The 24,812-nt window shown below is 48.1% G+C and overlaps 3 protein-coding genes across 7 annotated transcripts in view; 1 reads left to right on the plus strand and 2 right to left on the minus strand.

Moving 5' to 3' along the window:
* rb1 (retinoblastoma 1) overlaps window positions 1-24,812 on the plus strand; it is a 64,156-nt gene that overhangs the window by 10,380 nt on the left and 28,964 nt on the right. For all 5 annotated transcript variants that reach the window (XR_009939133.1, XR_009939132.1, XM_062535900.1 and 2 more), the window contains 7 exons: window positions 745-832; window positions 2,929-3,045; window positions 4,273-4,329; window positions 4,432-4,463; window positions 4,584-4,657; window positions 5,216-5,403; window positions 23,063-23,178. Coding sequence is in view for 3 of the 5 variants with exons in the window: in XM_062535900.1 (XP_062391884.1) it covers window positions 745-832; window positions 2,929-3,045; window positions 4,273-4,329; window positions 4,432-4,463; window positions 4,584-4,657; window positions 5,216-5,403; window positions 23,063-23,178 (672 nt within the window). In the remaining 2 variants the exon portion in view is untranslated. The remainder of the gene's footprint in view (window positions 1-744; window positions 833-2,928; window positions 3,046-4,272; window positions 4,330-4,431; window positions 4,464-4,583; window positions 4,658-5,215; window positions 5,404-23,062; window positions 23,179-24,812) is intronic.
* Window positions 8,059-15,945, minus strand: LOC134079818 (lysophosphatidic acid receptor 6-like). Its single transcript, XM_062535909.1, has 3 exons — window positions 15,570-15,945; window positions 13,191-13,377; window positions 8,059-9,747 (listed from the first exon to the last, which is right to left on the minus strand). The coding sequence occupies exons 2-3, from the start codon at window positions 13,266-13,268 to the stop codon at window positions 8,629-8,631; spliced, it is 1,197 nt and encodes a 398-aa protein (XP_062391893.1). The 5' UTR covers window positions 13,269-13,377; window positions 15,570-15,945; the 3' UTR covers window positions 8,059-8,628.
* LOC134079819 (lysophosphatidic acid receptor 6-like) lies at window positions 16,641-20,326 on the minus strand. The gene is made up of 2 exons (XM_062535910.1): window positions 19,851-20,326; window positions 16,641-19,682 (listed from the first exon to the last, which is right to left on the minus strand). The coding sequence occupies exon 2, from the start codon at window positions 19,580-19,582 to the stop codon at window positions 18,509-18,511; it is 1,074 nt and encodes a 357-aa protein (XP_062391894.1). The 5' UTR covers window positions 19,583-19,682; window positions 19,851-20,326; the 3' UTR covers window positions 16,641-18,508.

Raw genomic sequence — 24,812 nt, forward strand, 5'->3', positions numbered from 1 at the left:
CGTATGGAGTACTCATAAGCAGTAATACATGTAATGCAGTGTTAGTGCTACATAATGCTACATGTTTCTTTTCCGCGTGGCTGTAATGTAGCGCTCATTAATGCTACATAATGCTACATGTTTCTTTTCCGCGTGGCTGTAATGTAGCGCTCATTAATGCTACATAATGCTACATGTTTCTTTTCCGCGTGGCTGTAATGTAGCGCTCATTAATGCTACATAATGCTACATGTTTCTTTTCCGCGTGGCTGTAATATAGCGCTCATTAATGCTACATAATGCTACATGTTTCTTATCCATATTCTTGTAGCGCTCATGGCCTATATGAAAAGCGACTACAAACCGCTATGACCACAGCGCATGCAGGCGCGTGTCAGTTCCCACAGCTCAGAGCTATTTAGGGCGAAACAACGCTGTCAGGTTCCACTCAGCACTGGCTACATTGGTGCTGTGTGGTTTAGCGGGTGAGTGTAACGGATGCCAGCTAGCTCAGCTGTGCATGTGCATAGTCTATCAAAATAAGCTCATCTAGAGCAGTGGCTAGTAATTAGTCTGGCTTTAGGACCCACAATTTCCCATGTTTATAAAGTTGTGTTTTGGTTAGATAGAAAGATAGATAAATAGATACTTTATTGATCCACAAGGGGAAATTCAAGGAGTAGTAGTTAGCTCCCATAGCAAAAGTCAACTCCATTCCATTCCACTCTACTGTCTTATGATGGTGATGAGACTGTCTGTTTCCAGGGCAACCTTATACTCTGTCCAGCAACTCCGGGTCTCCCTCACCTCCGCCAGTGACCAGCCCTCGGACACGCTCATGACCTACTTCAAGGTGGGTGGCCATTTTAAAACAATGTAGCGCTCTTGTGGTGGCCATTTTAAAACAATGTAGGCCTCTTCTGGTTGCCATTTTAAAACAATGTAGGCCTCTTGTGGTTGCTCTTAGACATGCCTCTGTTGGAGTATAAGTTTTACATCCTGCGAAGTTGTCAGACTTCCAAAGTTCAGGGAATAGCAGTAGTCCATATTATTAGAGCCAGTCCAATTACCCTCTCCCAAATACAGACCCTCACTCCCATGTGCAACTTCGGAGCTGGTAATCACAGTTATATTGTTAATCATTGTCAGTGGTCCTTTAATTAACCTTTGTGTAAATGAGTTCTCGGAGTGGATTAATGTTCTGGGTGAGAGGTCTCTGGGTCAATGAGTGAGCGGTGTAGTGTTGTGGCTGAGAGGGTTAATGAGTGAGCGGTGTAGTGTTGTGGCTGAGAGGGTTAATGAGTGAGCGGTGTAGTGTTGTGGCTGAGAGGGTTGATGGCTGAGAGGGTTGATGGCTGAGAGGGTTAATGGGTGAGAGGGTTGATGGGTGGGAGGGTTAATGGCTGAGAGGGTTGAAGGGTGAGAGGGTTGAAGGGTGAGAGGGTTGAAGGGTGAGAGGGTTGAAGGGTGAGAGGGTTAATGGGTGAGAGGGTTGATGGCTGAGAGGGTTGATGGCTGAGAGGGTTAATGGGTGAGAGGGTTAATGGGTGAGCGGTGTAGTGTTGTGGCTGAGAGGGTTGATGAGTGAGCGGGTTAATGGGTGAGAGGGTTGATGGCTGAGAGGGTTGATGGGTGAGAGGGTTAATGGGTGAGAGGGTTAATGGGTGAGTGGTGTAGTGTTGTGGCTGAGAGGGTTAATGGGTGAGAGGGTTGATGGGTGAGAGGGTTGATGGCTGAGAGGGTTGATGGGTGAGAGGGTTGAAGGGTGAGAGGGTTGATGGCTGAGAGGGTTGATGGGTGAGAGGGTTGAAGGGTGAGAGGGTTGATGGGTGAGAGGGTTGATGGGTGAGAGGGTTGATGGGTGAGAGGGTTGATGGGTGAGAGGGTTAATGGGTGAGTGGTGTAGTGTTGTGGCTGAGAGGGTTAATGGGTGAGAGGGTTGATGGGTGAGAGGGTTGATGGGTGAGAGGGTTAATGGGTGAGCGGTGTAGTGTTGTGGCTGAGAGGGTTAATGGGTGAGAGGGTTGAAGGGTGAGAGGGTTGATGGCTGAGAGGGTTGATGGGTGAGAGGGTTGAAGGGTGAGAGGGTTGATGGGTGAGCGGTGTAGTGGCTGAGAGGGTTAAGTGGTGAGAGGGTTGATGGGTGAGAGGGTTGATGGGTGAGAGGGTTGATGGGTGAGAGGGTTAATGGGTGAGTGGTGTAGTGTTGTGGCTGAGAGGGTTAATGGGTGAGAGGGTTGATGGGTGAGAGGGTTGATGGGTGAGAGGGTTAATGGGTGAGCGGTGTAGTGTTGTGGCTGAGAGGGTTAATGGGTGAGAGGGTTGATGGCTGAGAGGGTTGATGGCTGAGAGGGTTGATGGGTGAGAGGGTTAATGGGTGAGAGGGTTGATGGCTGAGAGGGTTAATGGGTGAGAGGGTTGATGGCTGAGAGGGTTGATGGCTGAGAGGGTTGATGGCTGAGAGGGTTAATGGGTGAGAGGGTTGATGGGTGAGAGGGTTGATGGGTGAGAGGGTTGATGGGTGAGAGGGTTAATGGGTGAGAGGGTTGATGGGTGAGAGGGTTAATGGGTGAGCGGTGTAGTGTTGTGGCTGAGAGGGTTGATGGGTGAGAGGGTTAATGGGTGAGAGGGTTGATGGGTGAGAGGGTTAATGGGTGAGAGGGTTAATGGGTGAGAGGGTTGATGGGTGAGAGGGTTAATGGGTGAGCGGTGTAGTGTTGTGGCTGAGAGGGTTGATGGCTGAGAGGGTTGATGGCTGAGAGGGTTAATGGGTGAGAGGGTTGATGGCTGAGAGGGTTAATGGGTGAGAGGGTTGATGGCTGAGAGGGTTAATGGGTGAGAGGGTTGATGGGTGAGAGGGTTAATGGGTGAGAGGGTTAATGGCTGAGAGGGTTAATGGCTGAGAGGGTTAATGGCTGAGAGGGTTAATGGGTGAGCGGCTGTTTCCAGAACTGCACGGTGGACCCTACGGAGGCGGTGGTGGAGCGTGCGCAGCGTCTCGGGGCGCTGTTCGGCCAGGCCTTCGCTCAGGTGGTCAGTCCAGGATGCTCGGGCCTCGGCAACCAGGTACCGTTACTATGGGGAAACTCGTGGCTTAATGTGATGGAGAAGTGTTCCTGTGATTCATTAAGATGTTAAATTGTAATGCTTGTAATGTCCAGCCTCCTTGTTCTCCCTGGAGAGCAAGTCATCAAGTTTTAATGTTGTTTTTATTGTTATTATTTTATTAATATTTGGATTTAACCTCAAGTTATTCTTTTTGGCTGGGGTTAGGATTGTTTTTCTGATGGCCTATGGTCTTTGTGTCCCTCTGCGAATTATATAACTTTATTTTACTGACTCCAGGTCCAGATGAAAAAATACACACAACATATTACAAAAGATTTACATATAAACACACAAACATTAGGTTTACATATAAACACACAAACATTAGGTTTACATATAAACAAGCAGACATTAACATACACACATACTGCCTAGCACATATTACATAAGGGGTTCATATACACACCTACAGATTGCCACATATTGCATAGACACATCCAGATTGCCACATATCGCATAGACACATCCAGATTGCCACATATGGCATATTGCCACATATCGCATAGACACATCCAGATTGCCACATATCGCATAGACACATCCAGATTGCCACATATGGCATATTGCCACATATCGCATAGACACATCCAGATTACCACATATCGCATAGACACATCCAGATTACCACACACTGGAGGTATCTGGCATCACTAGGTGCGGGGCCGTTAAGTGTATTCTTTAGGTGTAGATGTGTGTAGTGCTGTGTCTCACGCTGGTCTCCTGTGTCTCACGCTGGTCTCCTGTGTCTCACGCTGGTCTCCTGTGTCTCACGCTGGTCTCTTGTGTCTCACGCTGGTCTCCTGTGTCTCACGCTGGTCTCCTGTGTCTCACGCTGGTCTCCTGTGTCTCACGCTGGTCTCCTGTGTCTCACGCTGGTCTCCTGTGTGTCTCCTGTGTCTCACGCTGGTCTCTTGTGTCTCACGCTGGTCTCCTGTGTCTCACGCTGGTCTCCTGTGTCTCACGCTGGTCTCCTGTGTCTCACGCTGGTCTCCTGTGTCTCACGCTGGTCTCCTGTGTCTCACGCTGGTCTCCTGTGTGTCTCCTGTGTCTCACGCTGGTCTCCTGTGTCTCACGCTGGTCTCCTGTGTCTCACGCTGGTCTCCTGTGTGTCTCCTGTGTCTCACGCTGGTCTCCTGTGTCTCACGCTGGTCTCCTGTGTCTCACGCTGGTCTCCTGTGTCTCCAGAGGTTCGCTCTTGGCGTGCGGCTCTACTACAGAGTGATGGAGTCCATGCTGAAATCGGTAAATCAGCATCATAGTCCTAACATCCAGGTGCTGTTTTCTGAGGAAACACCTGTTCCCTGCTCCGATTCCTAACAGGTTGTTCTTTTGCCTTCCCCACAGGAGGAGAAGAGGCTGTCCGTGCACAACTTCAGGTGAGCTGCGAGACTGAACTGGTCATGTGACGCGAGGAGCGTGTTTATTAGAGCCATGCAGAGCCACACATGACACATGACACATGACACGCCCCCTCGTCTGTGTTTCTTCCCCCCCAGTAAACTTCTCAACGACTCCACATTCCATACATCCCTTCTGGCGTGCTCCCTGGAGGTTGTCATGGCAACATACGGTGAGTGAGTTTAGGGTCTGAACTTGCATGTATGACATCATCATGTGGGTCATGTCATAACTTAAAGGTATAAAAACCTGGTTGCTCAGGTTGACATGAGATTTACCAAATGAATGTGACTAATGTGAATGCTTATGCTGTACAATTGAACAAAAAAGCTCGAAGTTAGCATTATTCATTCCTTCATTCATTCCTTTATTGGCCATTTTCACCGTGTGTTGTGTGTGTTGTGTGTGTTGTGTGTGTTGTGTGTGTTGTGTGTGTTGTGTGTGTTGTGTGTGCTGTGTGTGTGTGTGTGTGTGTGTTGTAGGTAGGTAGGTAGACACTATATTCATCCCGAGGGAAATGTTAGATGTATGCCTAACTGTGTGTGTGTGTGTTCATCCCGAGGGAAATGTTAGATGTATGCCTAACTGTGTGTGTTGCTGCACTAGGCAGTGTGTGTGTTCATCCCGAGGGAAATGTTAGATGTATGCCTAACTGTGTGTGTGTGTGTGTGTTCATCCCGAGGGAAATGTTAGATGTATGCCTAACTGTGTGTGTGTGTTGCTGCACTAGGCAGCGGTCTGTCCACGGACACGGACCTGAGCTTCCCGTGGCTGCTGGGGGTGTTCCAGCTGCACGGCTTCGACTTCTACAAGGTGATCGAGAGCTTCATCAAGGCCGAGGCCAGCCTGCACCGCGACATGGTGAAGCACCTGGAGCGCTGTGAGCACCTGATCATCGAGAGCATCGCCTGGAGAACCGTGAGTTACCGCAACACCTTCTAGAGTCCTTCTAGATCAGACCAGATCAGATTAGATTAGATTGCACTTTATTAATCCCCAAGATTTTTAAGAGTGCGTCTGAAAAAGATTCTAGGTCGCACTGGTGCACCTGACGCTGCTCGGGTGAAAGTATACATTTCTTTCACAAGCTTTCATTGTAGACTATGCGTGCAACGTAACCAAAACTGTATAGAAGTAAACCCCCTCTCCTTGGCCCGCTTTCTCTCGCTCTCCCTCCCTCTCTCTCTCTCATGCGCGCTCAATGGACACCCGCCCCTCGACATGCACATTCACAATCGTGAAAGCATGGGGAGATTATTTTGCTACCACTGCTGCATGCATCAGTAGGACTGTCGACACGTCAGACAGGCACAGCACAACACACTCCACGACAACACACTCTGCAACACATACACAGGTGTGCACAGACACAGCACAACACATAAACAGGTGTGCACAGACACAGCACAACACACTACCCAGTTAACAGTACTGCCGTAGTTCAACCTAAAGAGTACGGATCATATAGTAGCTAGTAGTTAAGTACTGCCCTAGTTCAACTTGAAGAGTACTGATCATATAGTAGCTAGTAGTTAAGTACTGCCCTAGTTCAACCTAAAGAGTACGGATCATATAGTAGCTAGTAGTTAAGTACTGCCCTAGTTCAACCTAAAGAGTACGGATCATATAGTAGCTAGTAGTTAAGTACTGCCCTAGTTCAACCTAAAGAGTACTGATCATATAGTAGCTAGTAGTTAAGTACTGCCCTAGTTCGACCTAAAGAGTACGGATCATATAGTAGCTAGTAGTTAAGTACTGCCCTAGTTCAACTTGAAGAGTACTGATCATATAGTAGCTAGTAGTTAAGTACTGCCCTAGTTCAACCTAAAGAGTACGGATCATATAGTAGCTAGTAGTTAAGTACTGCCCTAGTTCAACCTAAAGAGTACGGATCATATAGTAGCTAGTAGTTAAGTACTGCCCTAGTTCAACCTAAAGAGTACGGATCATATAGTAGCTAGTAGTTAAGTACTGCCCTAGTTCAACCTAAAGAGTACTGATCATGTATTATACAGTAGAGGAAGAGCGGAGAGAGACGTTGTCATTTCTCAATCTATACATCTGCTTTTAGAATTCTGTGGTTTGACACCTCTAGCACGCGATGGCCCAGCAGAGGATTGTTGTGTCCAGTCGGTGTTCTGTAATTAGATTTCACTTCGCTTAACGGAGATCGTCTCACTCTGCGCTCCCGTTCTCTGGGAGACGTGCAGCCATTCAGCATTCCATCTTCCAGTCGTAACAAGTCGGGATTTAATGATGCACCGTGATTCGGCTAAAACTCGGAACACGCCGGTGAAAAGTTGCAACTGGTTGAGAGGACGACGGAGGCGGCGCCAGGATTGTTCTCATTGCTGAAGCTCAGCGGTTGCTGTCAGTCAGGTGTTGCGGGTCATTCCCTAATAGACCAAAACTAAACCAAAAATAGAGGGCTGCGTTGAGATTCACTTGAGAATGTGCACATGTGTATTTTTAAAGCACACAGTGATGACTGTCAGCTGTAGCCCCTTATGAAAAAGAACTTTAGGAATCGTTAAGTATTTTGTATTCTATTATTCAATTATAGGCCTACTAAACTATAGAAGTCTTGTAAGCTTAGTATGATTTTAGTCTGTTTTTTTCCCCATAGGTCACGGTTGCTCCTGGTTACATTGTTGTAAGCCTATGTTGCAGTGCGCAGATAGACTCTTTATGACCTGGAGATCCTGGAGATAACCGAAGTTAACTATGTATAGCAAGTTGCACTGCAAATTAGCTCCGATGTAGCAAATATCAAAGTTCCCTGTCTTTATGCACCAAAGATCACAAAACCCATCTTTACGCACCAAAGATCACAAAACCTACTCTGAGTCAGATGGCAAAAGTGTGTAACATCTGCCTCGCAGGCCTCTTTGTCCGAGTTTAACAGGTCAAAATCCACATGTTATCTTCCATAGGAAAAATAGTGAGATCTCCTGATATGGGCAAAGATGAACTTCAGGGGTCTACACGAATAAATCAATTCATTGCATTCCCCCGATAAATACATGAAAATAACTCCTTCACATTTGCGTAAGAGGTTTCGCAGATGAAAATCACTGTGATGTTGAGGTATTCATTTTATTTGAGAAGGTATTGAAAGGTATTGCATTTCACTTCAGGATCTCTGTATACAGGTGCTGTGAATCCATAGTTTATGGTATGTTTATGGTATGTCAATGAATATTAGTTTATGGTGTGTAAACATAGAGTCCTAAGGTAATCTTCACTGAGAACTTTCCCAGCAGTACATGTATAAATTATCTTGACAATTAGACTAACTTTAACCACAAGCTAAACTATTTCATGCCACACTTACATAGATTATCTTACATACTGTTAGAGTCATTCTTAGTGAAAACCAGCAGACCAACTCATTGGTTGAGAATAGCAGATGACCTCATTGGTTGAGGCAGATGCTCGCTGTCATTGGTGGAGACTAGTCGATGACCTCAGTGGTGGAGACTAGTGGATGACCTGATTGGTTGAGGCAGATGCTCTCCCTCATTGGTGGAGACTAGTGGATGACCTCATTGGTGGAGACTAGTGGATGACCTGATTGGCTGAGGCAGGCGCTCTCCCTCACTGGTGGAGACTAGTGGATGACCTGATTGGCTGAGGCAGGTGCTCTCCCTCGTTGGTGGAGACTAGTGGATGACCTGATTGGCTGAGGCAGGTGCTCTCCCTCATTGGTGGAGACTAGTGGATGACCTGATTGGCTGAGGCAGCTGCTCTCCCTCATTGGTGGAGACTAGTGGATGACCTGATTGGCTGAGGCAGGCGCTCTCCCTCACTGGTGGAGACTAGTGGATGACCTGATTGGTTGAGGCAGATGCTCTCCCTCATTGGTGGAGACTAGTGGATGACCTGATTGGCTGCGCCAGGTGCTCTCCCTCATTGGTGGAGACTAGTGGATGACCTCATTGGTGGAGACTAGTGGATGACCTGATTGGCTGAGGCAGGTGCTCTCCCTCATTGGTGGAGACTAGTGGATGACCTGATTGGCTGAGGCAGGTGCTCTCCCTCGTTGGTGGAGACTAGTGGATGACCTGATTGGCTGAGGCAGCTGCTCTCCCTCGTTGGTGGAGACTAGTGGATGACCTGATTGGCTGAGGCAGCTGCTCTCCCTCATTGGTGGAGACTAGTGGATGACCTGATTGGCTGAGGCAGGTGCTCTCCCTCGTTGGTGGATGCGGGCGTGATGCCCCCGTGGCTGGCGCTGCCCCTGGTGGCCGTGCTGGGCGTGTGCGTGTGCGTGTGCGTGTGTGTGTGCTTGTGTGGCGGGCGGCTGGATGCGCAGTAGATGAGCGGGTTGAGGCAGCAGTTGGCGCTGGCGAGCGAGAGCACGACGGGGTGCAGTGCCTGGGTTGCCCTGGCGAGGGCGCAGCAGCGCAGCAGGCCCAGGTGCGTGAGCGTGTAGCCCAGCAGGTTCAGGTGGTACGGCAGGAAGCACAGCAGGAACACGCCCAGCACCCAGTAGATGACCCGCAGCGTGCGCCCGTGTCGCCTGTGTTGCCGCGGTAACCCGTGCTGCTGCTGGTGCTGGCGGGCGGAGCGGCGGCTGCGTTGCCGTGGCGGTTGCCGTGGCGGTTGGCGTTGGCGGCGCAGCACGTGCAGCACGCGGCAGTAGCTGTAGAGCAGCAGGAGGGCCGGCAGGTGGAACGCCAGCTGCACCAACAGCAGCGCCGTCAGGATGAAGGCCCGGTTGTGCCGCGCCGACGGGTCCAGCAGGCACGGCTGCAGGTGCTGGGAGGAGGAGGAGGAGGAGGAGGAGGAGGAGGAGCGCAGCAGGGGCAGTGCCAGGCTGAGCGCCAACACCAGGCACCAGATGCCCGCGCTCACCAGCCGCGCCGTGCCCACGCGACGCAAGCGCCACGCCAGCGGGTGCACCACGGCGAAGTAGCGGTCCACGCCGATGCACACCAGGAAGAAGATGCCGCCGTACAGGCTGATGTACTTCAGCGTGAACGTCACGTGGCAGAACGTTACCCCGGGCGACCAGGTGGGGACCGAGCCCACGGAGGAGGAGGAGGAGGAGGAGGAGGAAGAGGAGGAGGAAGAGTGAGCGGCCTGGTGGTGGTAGTGGTAGATGCGTAGCGGCAGCGAGAGCACGAAGAAGAGGTCGGCCGCGGCCAGGTTGGTCATGTAGACGGCCGTGCTGGTGAGGGCGCGCGGAGAGACACACAAGCGCCGGAACGCCAGCACGTTACTGCACACGCCCACCACGAAGATCAGGCTGTAGGACACCTGGGAATAGAGAAGCATACAAGTGTTAGTGTTCACACTACTATACTACGCCAGCACGTTACTGCACACGCCCACCACGAAGATCAGGCTGTAGGACACCTGGGAGAGAAGCGTACAAGTGTTAGTGTTCACGCTACGCCAGCACGTTACTGCACACGCCCACCACGAAGATCAGGCTGTAGGACACCTGGGAGAGAAGCGTACAAGTGTTAGTGTTCACGCTACGCCAGCACGTTACTGCACACGCCCACCACGAAGATCAGGCTGTAGGACACCTGGGAGTAGAGACGCGTAGTGTTAGTGTTCACACTACTATACTACGCTATACCATACTACACTACACTACTGCACACGCCCACCACGAAGATCAGGCTGTAGGACACCTGGGAGTAGAGAAGCGTACAAGTGTTAGTGTTCACACTACTACTACTGCCACTACTATACTACACTATACCATACTACACTACACTACACTACACTATACTATACTATACTACTCTACCTGGGAGTAGAGAAGCATACAAGTGTTAGTGTTCACACCACTACTACTGCCACTACTATACTACACTACACTATACTATACTATACCATACTACTCTACCTGGGAGTAGAGAAGCATACAAGTGTTAGTGTTCACACCACTACTACTGCCACTACTATACTACACTACACTATACTATACTATACCATACTACTCTACCTGGGAGTAGAGAAGCATACAAGTGTTAGTGTTCACACCACTACTACTGCCACTACTATACTACACTATACTATACTATACCATACTACTCTACCTGGGAGTAGAGAAGCATACAAGTGTTAGGGCGCTTTCACACCACTAATTCGATTATTTGGTCCGCTTCAGGCAGTGAAATTGTTATTATGTAGCATATAGACTCCAGTGAGGTCCGCTTTCACACCAGAAAACGAACCAAAATTAGTCTGATTGATTTTTTTCTCAATGTTTATCTTCCGGTAGAAATCGGCGCCAATTTTGACTCACTATTTTGACCTACAGTCTATGGTTTGGACCCCAGTTCGCGTTCTCACCAGAGGGACCGCACCAGAGGTCTACTTTTGGTGCGGAGTCAAGCGGACCGAGACCTCCTCTTTTTGGAGGTCTCGGTCCGCTTGTTTTGGTGCGCACCCGAGTGCGATTAATGCTTTCACACCAACGAAAACGAACCAAACTAAGAGGTTTTGGTACGAATGGACCGTTTGGTGCGCACCAAACGATGTTGGTGTGAAAGCACCCTTAGTGTTCACACTACTTCTACTACCACTACTAGGGATGCAACGGTACAGTTTTGCCACGGTTCGGTTTGTATCACGGTTTTTGGCCCACGGTAACGGTTCGGTTTCAATATATCAATATTATCTTGGCTCTAGCATACAGGAGGCTATATTTGCCTTTTCTATTTCAAATCAACAATGTGCTTCTACTTACACTTGCAGAGAAAATATTAAATGCATAGCCTGACACAGATGAAGCAGAATCACAAAAATGTATTAAAAGAAAAGAACACCATCATTGCCTTCTGTCATAAACAGGCAATGTTATCCATAGTGCAGTGCAGCATAAAGTAATGTGTAGTTATTTATTTAATAAACTCACTGTTCTTCACACATTTAAAGAAAATACTTAACTGTTATACACCCTCAAAAAAGTAGTGAACAATTCTGAAAATCTTCTCAAAATAATTGGTGAGGTAGTATTATGTGTAGTTTCAAATGGATATTTGATTTGGGAGTGCCTGCCCTGTCCTCTTTTATGAACGTAAAAAATGTAAACATAGACAAAAGTGCAGTGCAGCATTAAAAATATTAGAACAATGAAATGAACATTATTGCAACCTGTTGTCAGGGGGGGGCAATATTCCGAGAAGAAAGTGGCAAATTTGCCACTTCACAAAGTGTCTGTTTCCCCTGTGTCTCCTGTCGTGTGTGTGTGTGTGTGTGCGTGTGTGTGCGAGAGAGTTGTGTGATTGACGAGTGGACGAGCGATTGACTGATTTAGCAGTGAGTTTATTGTTTTTCGAGTGGACACCTCCCGCTGCCCGTAGCCTAGCATGTACAACGTCAGGAAAATAAATGACCCGAGTTTGGAATGACATGTCAGCCTCCCCATCTCCTATAACCTCCCATCCCTACAATATTTTCCAGTAAACTATCAAAAAGAGAATACACTCAGCTGTGTCGGCGTCACGCTTTCTCAGGCTACTCTAGCGAGCAATCAACGCAGGGCAGAACCACGGTTACAATGTTACACACAGACTTTATAATGTGGCAAATTTTCGACCTTCTAAAGTGGCAAATTTGCGTCTTTACAAAGTATATATACGTGGCCCTAATACGTCGTCGTATTCGTTATGTCTTTGGGAATTATAGGAATATTGTTGTCGAAAGGCTGCAGCAATGGATGGTTGGGTTTTCGGTGGCAAACTAACTCTCCGTGCTGCTCCACTTAAGGTTACAGCCGGGTGATGAAGGCGCAAGTGGGCCGACATGTTGGATGTGTTACCTTTATTAGGTGATCGTTGTGAAGCAGTGCTTGCAATGCACACTGTGCTTTGTTTACTGACGGTCTTTTTGCCTTGTTCGTGGGCTACTTCAAATGTCGCCATGATCATGCAGCCGCCGGTAAAGTTTGTTTCTTCTCACATGACTCCTTCATTTGCATTTCAACGCGCTTATTGGCTCTTGGGAAATTCAGTAAAATTCTGATTGGTTGTTGCAAGGTTGACGAGAGGCAAGCTGAACAGTCAGAGAAAACGCATCCCCCGGGTCCTAAGCACTCCTCCCTATCGCTCCCAGGCTACGCGCGCGCAATAACCTTGTATTAAATAAAAAGTTTAATGTCGCGTATACCGAAATATTGCGGTTTAGGTGAGTCTATTGAACCGAACAGGCCAAACCGAACGGTTCAATAAATTATTGAAAACCGTTGCATCCCTAACCACTACTATACTACACTACACTATACTACCATACTACTCTACCTGGGAGTAGAGAAGCATACAAGTGTTAGTGTTCACACTACTACTACTGCCACTACTATACTACACTATACTATACTATACTACTCTACCTGGGAGTAGATAAGCATATAAGTATTCACACTACTACCACTACTACACTACACTATACTAAACTATACTACTCTACCTGGGAGTAGATACACTTAAGTCTTCCCACTACTACTACCATTACTATACTACACTACACTACTGTTACCACTACTATACTATACTACTCTACCTGGTAGTAGATAAGTGTATAAGTATAAGTCTTCCGACTACTACTACCACTACTATACTATACCATACCATACTATACCACTACTATACTATACTACACTACTGCTACTACTACTACTAATACTACTGTACTGTACTATACTATACTATACTATACTATACCACTACTATGCCATACTACTCTACCTGGTAGTAGGTGAAGCGGTAGCTGGTGTCCAGAGTGCAGTTCTGGGTCAGAACCTCCGTGCTGTTCCACGTGCTCATGACGCTCCACTCGTCCTAGCCGGGTCGTCGTGACGTTCCTCCTTCACCTCCTGAGGTCTGGCTGGGGTCTGGCTGGGGTCTGGCTGAGGTCTGTCCCATGTGTGGGGACCTGCGTAGACAAGTAACGGGTGACGATGAAACTGTTGTGAGTGAAACTGAGTGTGTGTGTGTGTGCACTGTCATATAGGCTGAACCACTGAATCCACAAGCTGCTCTCAGAAAACAGCACATAAAAAATAATGAACTCCTCTTTTTATGGGCTTCCCTGTGTTGACTTAAAATATTTGTGCAGTTCTGCGGTAGCGAGAGCACAGCAGGCCCGGCTGTGTGCATGTTTAATGCGTTTATGGAGGATCTCACCTATTGTGATATAAGGGAGACCGTATTACCATAAGACCTGTTTAACGGATATGGGGGATCTCGCATATTGTGATATAAGGGAGACCGTATTACCATAAGACCTGTATAACGGATAACAGGACATTTTCTATCCTCCCCTTCTAGCGGGCGCAAGTCAAGTGTAACCTTTGACAGCAGCCATACTTTATTCTCACTAAACGCTTATTCCCAGTCTGACGCTTAGACCAGCAGGACAAGCCAGGGTCAAGTATTGAAGAATGAAACATTTTAATCAAATGTGCGCTTTCCTTGTATTTATTAGTATCAGTATTGCTGTTTTGTTGTTAACAATCCAGATATGTCTTGAGCAATACTATACTTCTCCAAAGCTGTAGTCCATGTTGTTCATGTCATCTTTCCCTGCGATGGGATGGGAGTATGCTGAGGTCTGTCTTGAGCAATACTATACTTCTCCAAAGCTGTAGTCCATGTTGTTCATGTCATCTTTCCCTGCGATGGGATGGGAAGTATGCTGAGGTCTGTCTGGACTTGATCTGTCACGCACCCTCAGGCACTTAGCTGTTCCTCTGGCGCTGCACGTGTTCCAAATGATCAGCACGGCAACAGGCTACGTGTTCCTTCCTCTAACAGAGCGCTACTATAGAGATACACCAGCGCTACTATAGAGATACACCAGAGCTACTATAGAGATACACCTCTGTCTCTAATAGAGTGCTACTATAGAGATACACCTCTGTCTCTAATAGAGCGCTACTATAGAGATACACTACTATAGAGATACACCTCTGTCTCTAACAGAGCTACTATAGAGATACACCTCTGTCTCTAATAGAGCGCTACTATAGAGATACACTACTATAGAGATACACCTCTGTCTCTAACAGAGCGCTACTATAGAGATACACCAGCGCTACTATAGAGATACACCTCTGTCTCTAACAGTGCTACTATAGAGATACACCTCTGTCTCTAACAGTGCTACTATAGAGATACACCTCTGTCTCTAATAGAGCTACTATAGAGATACACCTCTGTCTCTAACAGAGCGCTACTATAGAGATACACCTCTGTCTCTAACAGTGCTACTATAGAGATACACCTCTGTCTCTAACAGAGCGCTACTATAGAGATACACCTCTGTCTCTAGCTACTATAGAGATACACCTCTGTCTCTAACAGAGCGCTACTATAGAGATACACCTCTGTCTCTAACAGTGCTACTATAGAGATACACCTCTGTCTCTAACAGTGCTACTATAGAGATACACCTCTGTCTCTAACAGTGCTACTATAGAGATACACCTCTGTCTCTAACAGTGCTACTATAGAGATACACCTCTGTCAACAAAGGAGCTGTGTGTTCTGGGGAAATGCTCTTGTCGCACGTAAGCTGAGAGTGGCACAGCAGCCCCTGTGATGCAGACTCTTGACCTGTGCCGGGTCTATTAAGTGAATTCACATTTGATCCTGAGCTGTAATTCAGACGGTAATCCCGCAAACACGACCAAATGCAAAAATACTATTAACACTGAGTTCTTTGGTTTAACACCTGGAGACTGAATTGCAGACTTTAAATGGGACAAAAGGACTTAAGACCAAAATACCACTCCCTTTAATTTCAAATAGACAAGGCAAATAGAAGGACGACTTCAAAAACCTAGAACATCCACAGATTGTCTATGCAGACACGCAACAGGCAAACGTGGGCACGACACCCGGTGATGAGTTGACACGCTGTCGTGAGATTGGCCTCTGCTCTCTCTTCCTGCTCTCAGTATGAGCAGAAGTGGTTTTACTTTGGTGAGAAAGGCGTGGGGTTTCTCTTCGAACACAGAGGCCTCGCAAAGGAAACAAGTGAAGACCGTTTCTAAAGGATAAGAGGCTGACTTTCCATATAGCGAAGGCTTGTAACTCACCATATAGCGAAGGCTTGTAACTCACCATATAGCGAAGGCTTGTAACTCCTAGTGAAGACTCCTCTCTGCTGAATGGCCTTCAGCGCGTCTCCCCTGTGCACCTGTGCTGGTGTGTGTGATGATGATGATGAGGAGGAGCAGCATCTGTGTTGATGTGGAGGAGGATCCTCTGCGTTGGCCACACTGGCGGTGCTGTTGGCAGTCGCAGCAGCCGTGGTGCCGTAGTGCCGTGGTGCCGTAGTTATTGTGGACCAGGCGCAAATAGAGGCTCTGTCTCTGTGGTTCCTCATGTAACAGGTCACACTGAATCAACAACTATCTGTCCAGAGCACACACTCAAAGAGACCTGGTCAAACACTCCAATGCACGCACGCACGCACGCGCAGGTCGGACATGACTGTTATGAAGTGTGTATAGCTAAAGAATGACTGTATTAAGATGGTAATAGCAGCATCTTGTAAGGTGGTGGGGTTTGGGAGGTGTGAAGTGTGATATGTGTACAGCTTATTGGAAAACAAAAGCATGAAGAATTCACGCAGGTGTGTTGATTAAGAATAGAGTGGGTTTGTTGTGGGTGGGTTTGAACCAAAGAGCATCCAGGATGTCACTACCTAAACTCCCCTCCAACCGCACAACCATTTAGTGTGTCATGTGCATTCTATCTGTGAAGACTACAAGAAACGCATAGAAAACACTGCATGGCATATAACCTTTATTGTGTGTCAGTATGATGGCTCAACACGCACCTTTTATATATGAATCATACTGAGGCTGTTCCCCTCATTTGTGAGTGGACCTACAGTAACCTTGAAACTGAATTGAAACCATCAGATGCAGGGCTGCACATTAACATTTATTTATAGCACTGGTGCTACAAAAGCTACACAATCCGCAAAGTCTCTAGCAGCGGGATGCAGTTACAACACGCTGCACTCTAGAGAGCATTTTAAATAAGAGGTCACCACCTTTATTTGTAGTACTGCACAGCCCTGAGTTGTGTACAGAGAACACACTAGGGAATGTTCAGACATGCTTCTTATTTGTGGCATCTTAACTATCTCCGCCCCCCCCCCCCCCCCCCCCCCCCATTTCCCTGCTCGCTGGTGTAGACACATAAGCTTTGCAAGTGTAAACCATTTCCTCAAAAACATCAGTCTCTACTGAGGCCGTTTCGGCAGCCGAGACCACATCCAGCGTGCAGTTTTGTGGGGTTTGGATGGTTACGCAACACCCACAGGCAGGTAGTTCTCACTTCAGAAGATCTACCGTACATAGACGTGTGTGTGTGTGTGTTGTAAAGGAGCCACGTTAATTTCCGCAGGTGTGAGTGAAATTCTGAACATATCTTGGGAGATCATGACTCTTCAGGGGGTTCAGTAAAGCATGTTATTACATGTCAGTAAAACGATCAGTTTCAATACTTTAGTATTTTCTCAAATAACTTTTGGGATTGATTGTGTCAACCGCAACCACCACTGCACTACTAGATAATCAGTGTTTGCAGCGTACCAGACATTTCAAATGGCAGAGATGTGAGACCACAAACACTGCTTGTAAAATCTAATCAAGTCTAATTTATATTAAAGGGACACTTCACCGATTAGCAGTAAGCTTTGTATCTTTAGAAAACCAGTCATGTTTTTGAATGGTCGTGCATCTCAGTTTGCCTTGAGATGGGAGAAAAACGGATTTCAATGAAACCCATGAATAGGACTAACTGCTTTCAATGATGTAAAATGATGATTTTTACATCATTGAAAGCAGGAAGTCCAACATTGAGATCCGTATTTCTCCCACGTCAAGGCAAACTGAGGGAATGATGCACAACCATTCAAAAACATACAAAGCTTAATGCTAATCGGTGAAGTGTCCCTTTAAGATCAAAAAAATCTGGTTGGTATTGATTTCAATATAAAGAGAATTACCTAGCACTTTTTCTTAAGATCATTAGACTTAATCTAATCAGAGTTTGATTTATTTTAAGACATCTCATCCTGAAAACAAGCACATGTGTCTGCTAGTATGTTAAACAAAGTCCATAAAATGAATTAAATCTTCTTAATTTGAGTCAAAATGATCTTTCTAGAGAGCGCTGTGTAAGTCTCTTCATACTAAAAACAATGGCAAATGGATTAATATAATATCAATAATAATATATTAATATAAGATCAATATGGTTAGATGTTATGTTTTTACAGTGTATGCTTAGGCCAGGCACAGGACAAAAGATATGTAGATTTCTATGCAACGTCATGAAAATATGCGTGTGCAGAAAGCCTCTGCTCTCCATGAAAAGATTATAATGAGTTTTAGTGCCGAAAACCGCACCATTCGAAATGACGATGGTTGTAGAATGTTCAATATCTTTAAAGGAATGCATTTCTTTACCAAAAAACGGCAAAAAGACAATGTTATATTAATAATAAAAACGACAAACTCTGAAATAAACTGAAATGAGGTCTTAGCATCATTGTTACAACAAGGGCATACAAAGAATGTATGCGTGTAGCTTACAGCCGCCGACTAATAGGTTAACTTTATAACGTTGTGACCGGCCACCAGGCGTCTTCTGCCCCAAGGCTGCGCGCAGATCTAGTTTTGTTGGTAAACGGGAAACCCGCGTATACTGTAAGGTAAAAACAAGAGAGAACGTCCACACACCAGAGTAGTTCCCAGAGTTTGATTAAAAGAAAGAGCAACATTTCGACTTGACCGGACCTTCTTCAAACCCTGCCTTTATCCTCATCTGTCTGGAAGTTTCTCCAGTGTGCGGACATTCTCTTTTGTTTTTACTTTAGAACACGAATGAAAATTAATATAATCATGATGTTGGGTATGAAATTGTCACACACACACAGCACAAACAGTGTCTTAAAAAAAATAACTCAATTGAGTAAACTATGCAAACCGTTACACTCACACAGTGGCTAAAAGAATACTCTCTCAGTGCTATCAAGTCTGCTATCAACAGTCAGTGGAGTCAGTGGATCTGAATTTGTGTCCGATGTTCCTGAGGCTCTGCAGCCGCGGGCTGTTCTGGAGCGTCTCCCGCAGGTGGTAGTCGGCTCGGATGCTCTGAGTCCTGCGCTTGATGGAGTTCTGGATGGTCTCCGAGGTGAAGTAGTACACAACAGGGTCGAAGCAGCAGTTCGTGACGGCAATGCAGAGCGTTATGGGGTTGATGGTCCGCGCCACGTATTCCGCCCCATAGCTGGGAAAGACGTCGCTCCTCACCAGGGTGTAGAAGATGAGGTTGACGTTGTAGGGGATGAAGCAGAAGCAGAAGGTCAGCAGATGCACTACGATCATGCGCAGGATCTTCCTCTTGTTCAGCTGGCCCCCGCGGGACAGCGTCTGGGGGTCCTGCAGCGTACGGAGCACCTTGATGGAGCAGATCAGGTTGATCAGGAACGGGATGAAGAAACCCACCGTCTCGATGAAGACCACCGCTTTGGACAGCTCGGACTGCCACTGTTTGTCCGAGTATTTCTCGAAGCAGTAGTTTGTCTCGCTGTTGTTCTGGTGTTTTTCCGCCGTGGTGTCCAGCATGAACCCGGTCGGGAGGCTGCCAGACAGAACCACCAACCAGACGCCGGCGCAGGCGATCTTAGCATTGCGCTTCGTCCGCAGTGTCCTCGATCTGATCGGGTAAACGATGGCCAAGAATCGGTCCACGCTGATGCATGTGAGGAACAGGATGCTCCCGTACATGTTTGTGTAAAACAGGGCCACGGAGAGCTTACAGAGCACTTCGCCAAAAGGCCAGTTTCTGTTGACAAAATAGTAGATCCGAAAGGGCAGAAAGAACACAAACATCAGGTCTGACGCTGCCAGGTTCATCATGTATGTGGTGGTCTCGTTTCTTAGCTTCAGAGTACATGCGAGAATATGTATGGCTACCAAGTTGAACAGCAGTCCAATAATGAACACCAGTATGAAAACAGTGCTGTATAGCGTGTATTTGAAGTCATCGTCAATATTATTGTCAGGAGCTCCAGTTGAACGGCTCGATTCATTGGTTGTCGTTATGTTGTACATCTTCAGCTGTGTGTTCAGGGAGAATATGTCCACAGCACTGAAGCGGTCCCAGGCTCTTTGTTTATCCTTTCCAGGAAATACGCTCTCAGCAGTGCTTTTGCTTTTGAGTGAAAGAAAAAAAAAAACACTTATAGCGTTACCATGAGGTCAAAAAAGTTGTCATGTTTCTCGTTTCATGTGGCCTCTGAGTTTTGCTGTGTTGGATCAAATGATGTTATCTTGGTTCAAATCTGCTCAGCACAGAGCTTGATGACCATTTCAGACTTACCTCCATCGTCTGAAACCGTGGACAATGACCTCTTCCTTATTCCAGCTTTGATCAGCTTTTAGAAGTCAAAGTTGTTTCCTTTCAGAGGATGTAGCTTGTTTTATATCCTTATTTGCTCAAAGGAGTGCCTTCTCTTGTGTCTCTGTTGTTCGTATTATCCATCTCAGCTCCAGACTTTCTCTTTCTCGTCGTCCTGTCAGTGTTTGCTCTTGTCTGTTGAACGCGATGTTCACTGCTCTGTGGCTTTTGAACACGCCCGTGTGTGTGCTTTCGTTGTGTCTGTCTCTGTCGGCTTGCCCGTGTGTGCGCTTTCGTTGTGTCTGTCTCTGTCGGCTTGCCGGTTCCTGGAGCTGTTGCTCTCTCCCCACACAGCTCGGTCTCTCACCCTCGTTCCTGCTGAAACCAACAGACTGACCGCGCGCTCACAAACACGGTGCTCAGGCGCTGCTCCCGCCCTGGTGTGAGGTGAGGCAGCCGCTCAGTCCGCCAGGCACCGGGGGTGGGGGAGGGGAGGGGAGGGGCTGCAGTGCTCACCCCTCCTGGTCTTATTGCGCAATCCTGCGACTTGCAGGTCTTACTCAAATACCGGTTTTGAGGTGTGAGACCTGGGAGAGTGCGGAGAGAGTTTAGCTAACATGATGATGCTCCATATGAGTCCTCAGCACAGTAAAGGTGTGTTGGACTGGGTAATGAGTAAGGGTGTGTTGGGCTGGGTATTGAGTAAGGGTGTGTTGGGCTGGGTTAGACTGGGTTAGACTGGGTTAGCGTCTGTTGGACTGGGTTAGCGTCTGTTGGACTGGGTAAGAGTGTGTTAGAATTGTACAGACTGATTTGATGGCGCTGGTCGGGGTTTGGTAAGAGTGGGGTTTGGTAAGAGTGGGTCTGGTGTGGGCTGGAGGTGCCTAGGGGCAAGTTTGGAGCAGCACAGTGACGTGTTGCGAGCTGAAGCATGTTGCGCAGGAATGAGCAGAGGTGCGGCTGACACAGGAAGAGGCGGGGCCTGCATGGCCCTTGCGCGTTGGTAGACTTTGCCCTGTACGCTGACACAGTGGAACTTCCATCTGCAGGGAGATGTCAGTAGAGAGATAGCAACACAACCTCTATTACTGCCCCACACAGCGCCTGCAACCTCTATTACTGCCCCACACAGCGCCTGCAACCTCTATTACTGCCCCACACAGCGCCTGCAACCTCTATTACTGCCCCACACAGTGCCTGCAACCTCTATTACTGCCCCACACAGTGCCTGCAACACTCACTCACTCACTCAGAGCGTGTGTTCTATCAGGAAAATAAACAGCTGTGCACTCAGTAACCCAAACAAAGGAAGAAGTGTGGGAAGGTGACTGGATAAAAAACTGCCATTGCCTCTAGCTCACAACACCTCTAGAATATTCTGAATTATCTCTGCATTTAACTGGAGTATTTTTCTCAAGAGTAGCAGTTGGGTTTTTTGTTTTTCCTTCAGTGGAGAATCTTAAGTAATTCGATAAGCAAGGAAGTGAAACGCGGAATTCTTTCCTATTTTCGCAGCCCTGACCTTTGGTCCTAACAACATGGCTGAAATGTGATAAGTGCTTCTTGTCATCGCTAGGCACAGCGCTTCTGTTTTTCCGCCCAGTGTTGTGGACACAGCTGCATAGCCTGATAGCAGTGGCACACAAAACCAGCTGAGTGACCGGCCAACATGGGTACTGATCCTAGTCAACACACGGCCCAACATGGGTACTGATCCTAGTCAACACACGGCCCAACATGCTGAAGCCATCAACATGCACACTAGAAGCAGAAATCGCAGTGACTTGACTTCAGACTTGACTTGCGAGACTACCTCAAAAGACTTGCGAGTTACTGCATCTAAATAAGATACTGTGGCAACTCACAGATCAAGAGATGCATTGACCATGACTCCTCCCACAGTCCTCTCCCAGTAACTTATTCCACAATGGAAACAAGTGCAAAGACTTGACTTGGACTTGCCCTTCAAAGACTTGACTTGTCTTGAACTTGAGCTCAGAAAAAGATGACTAGTGAACTTCAAAAATTTTCCAAAACCAAAAAAAAAACCTCTGACTGGAAGTGATGACTATTTGTCACAGACAATAGAGGACTTTAAAATGGAAATCCCATATGAGAGGAACACTGACACACAGGTCATACAGACATGCAGGCACCTACACAAAGACCTGTGTGGACACACAAGTATAGGGACACACACACGCTCACACACACTTTTACTGTCGTTCGCGCTCTCTGTCACACACATGCAAACGTGCTCGCTCACACTCTCTCTCTCTCTGATACACGCACATACACGCTTACGCATTCGCTCTCTCTATGATTCATACTTTCTCTGACACACACATACAGGTACACACACACTCAGACACCTAAGGGTTTCACAACCAGGGATTAGAGCTAGTTCAAAGAATGAAAACACGCACATGGAAACAAACAGACTTTTTGTATCGGTGTAGCCAAAAAGGGAACATAACGGTTTAATATGTTTATTGTTCCGATTAACCCCTCTTTGAATATTATTCAAACGTCCATAGACTTGGAAAGTCACCTGCCCACATAGTGTTCCCCAGACCCCTTATATGATGAATTTAGTCAGATTTTATTTTTATTTTATTATTATTATTTAATGTTACTTTTTAGATCCACTAGTTGATAAAAAAAGGATTTTCATATCCAACACTATCAAACTATCTATCGGCCTTTGAATGTATGTAGCCTAAATTACTGAAATGTGTGAAATAACGTTGGCTACCAGAGACGCTAGGAAAATGTCCATAGGCCGGTCATGGAGTAGGTTAATATTGGCTAATATCGGTCCGCACACTGGTAGGCTCCAAAAATACACGTTATTTTAGTGCCTAAAACGCCTTTTGTGTACTAAAATAAAAATAACGCTAGTTGAGTATACTGGTCTGTGCAACTGCAGTCTCACTGCTAACGCTAGTTGGGTACACTAGCAGTGAAATGTTGATTATTAAGAAGTATACGAAAAACAAAACACAAACTTGATATGCGCTGCCAAATGTCATCGCAAATATAAATCTCCCAATGGGCCACAAGAAACTGACTGATTTTGTCCGCAGGCTGAAAGTTTGACACCACTGATTCTGCCCACTGCTGTCCACACACACACACACACACACACTCTGTGACTGGTACTCTGTGTGACTCACCCTGTGTGTGTTCCGCAGGACTCGCCGCTGTTTGAGCTGCTGCAGCGGGCCGGAGAGGAGGGTCGCCTGGAGACCGCCGAGCCCCCCGCCACCTTCCACCAGCCCCCCCAGCACAGCCACACCGCCGCAGACCTGTACGTACACACACACACACACACACACACACACACAGAGCCCCCGCCACCTTCCACCAGCCCCCCCAGCACAGCCACACCGCCGCAGACCTGTACGTACACACACACACACACACACACACACACACAGAGCCCCCGCCACCTTCCACCAGCCCCCCCAGCACAGCCACACCGCCGCAGACCTGTACGTACACACACACACACACACAGAGCCCCCCGCCACCTTCCACCAGCCCCCCCAGCACAGCCACACCGCCGCAGACCTGTACGTACACACACACACACACACACACACACACAGAGCCCCCAGCCACCTTCCACCAGCCCCCCCAGCACAGCCACACCGCCGCAGACCTGTACGTACACACACACACACACACACACACACACACACACACACACACACACACAGAGCCCCCCGCCACCTTCCACCAGCCCCCCCAGCACAGCCACACCGCCGCAGACCTGTACGTACACACACACACACACACACACACACACACACACACACACACACACACAGAGCCCCCCGCCACCTTCCACCAGCCCCCCCAGCACAGCCACACCGCCGCAGACCTGTACGTACACACACACACACACACACACACACACACACACACACACACACACACACACACAGAGCCCCCCGCCTCCTTCCACCAGCCCCCCCAGCACAGCCACACCGCCGCAGACCTGTACGTACACACACACACACACACACACACACACAGAGCCCCCGCCACCTTCCACCAGCCCCCCCAGCACAGCCACACCGCCGCAGACCTGTACGTACACACACACACACACACACAGAGCCCCCGCCACCTTCCACCAGCCCCCCCAGCACAGCCACACCGCCGCAGACCTGTACGTACACACACACACACACACACAGAGCCCCCGCCACCTTCCACCAGCCCCCCCAGCACAGCCACACCGCCGCAGACCTGTACGTACACACACACACACACACACAGAGCCCCCGCCACCTTCCACCAGCCCCCCCAGCACAGCCACACCGCCGCAGACCTGTACGTACACACACACACACACACACAGAGCCCCCGCCACCTTCCACCAGCCCCCCCAGCACAGCCACACCGCCGCAGACCTGTACGTACACACACACACACACACACACACACACACACACACACACACACACACACACACACACACACACACAGAGCCCCCCGCCACCTTCCACCAGCCCCCCCAGCACAGCCACACCGCCGCAGACCTGTACGTACACACACACACACACACACACACACACACACACACACACACACACACACACACACACACACACACACACAGAGCCCCCCGCCACCTTCCACCAGCCCCCCCAGCACAGCCACACCGCCGCAGACCTGTACGTACACACACACACACACACATACACACACACACACACACAGAGCCCCCCGCCTCCTTCCACCAGCCCCCCCAGCACAGCCACACCGCCGCAGACCTGTACGTACACACACACACACACACACACACACACACACACACACACACAGAGCCCCCAGCCTCCTTCCACCAGCCCCCCCAGCACAGCCACACCGCCGCAGACCTGTACGTACACACACACACACACACACACACACACACACACACAGAGCCCCCAG

This window comes from Sardina pilchardus, chromosome 5 (genome assembly GCF_963854185.1).
Source record: "Sardina pilchardus chromosome 5, fSarPil1.1, whole genome shotgun sequence".
Classification (NCBI taxonomy): domain Eukaryota; kingdom Metazoa; phylum Chordata; class Actinopteri; order Clupeiformes; family Clupeidae; genus Sardina; species Sardina pilchardus.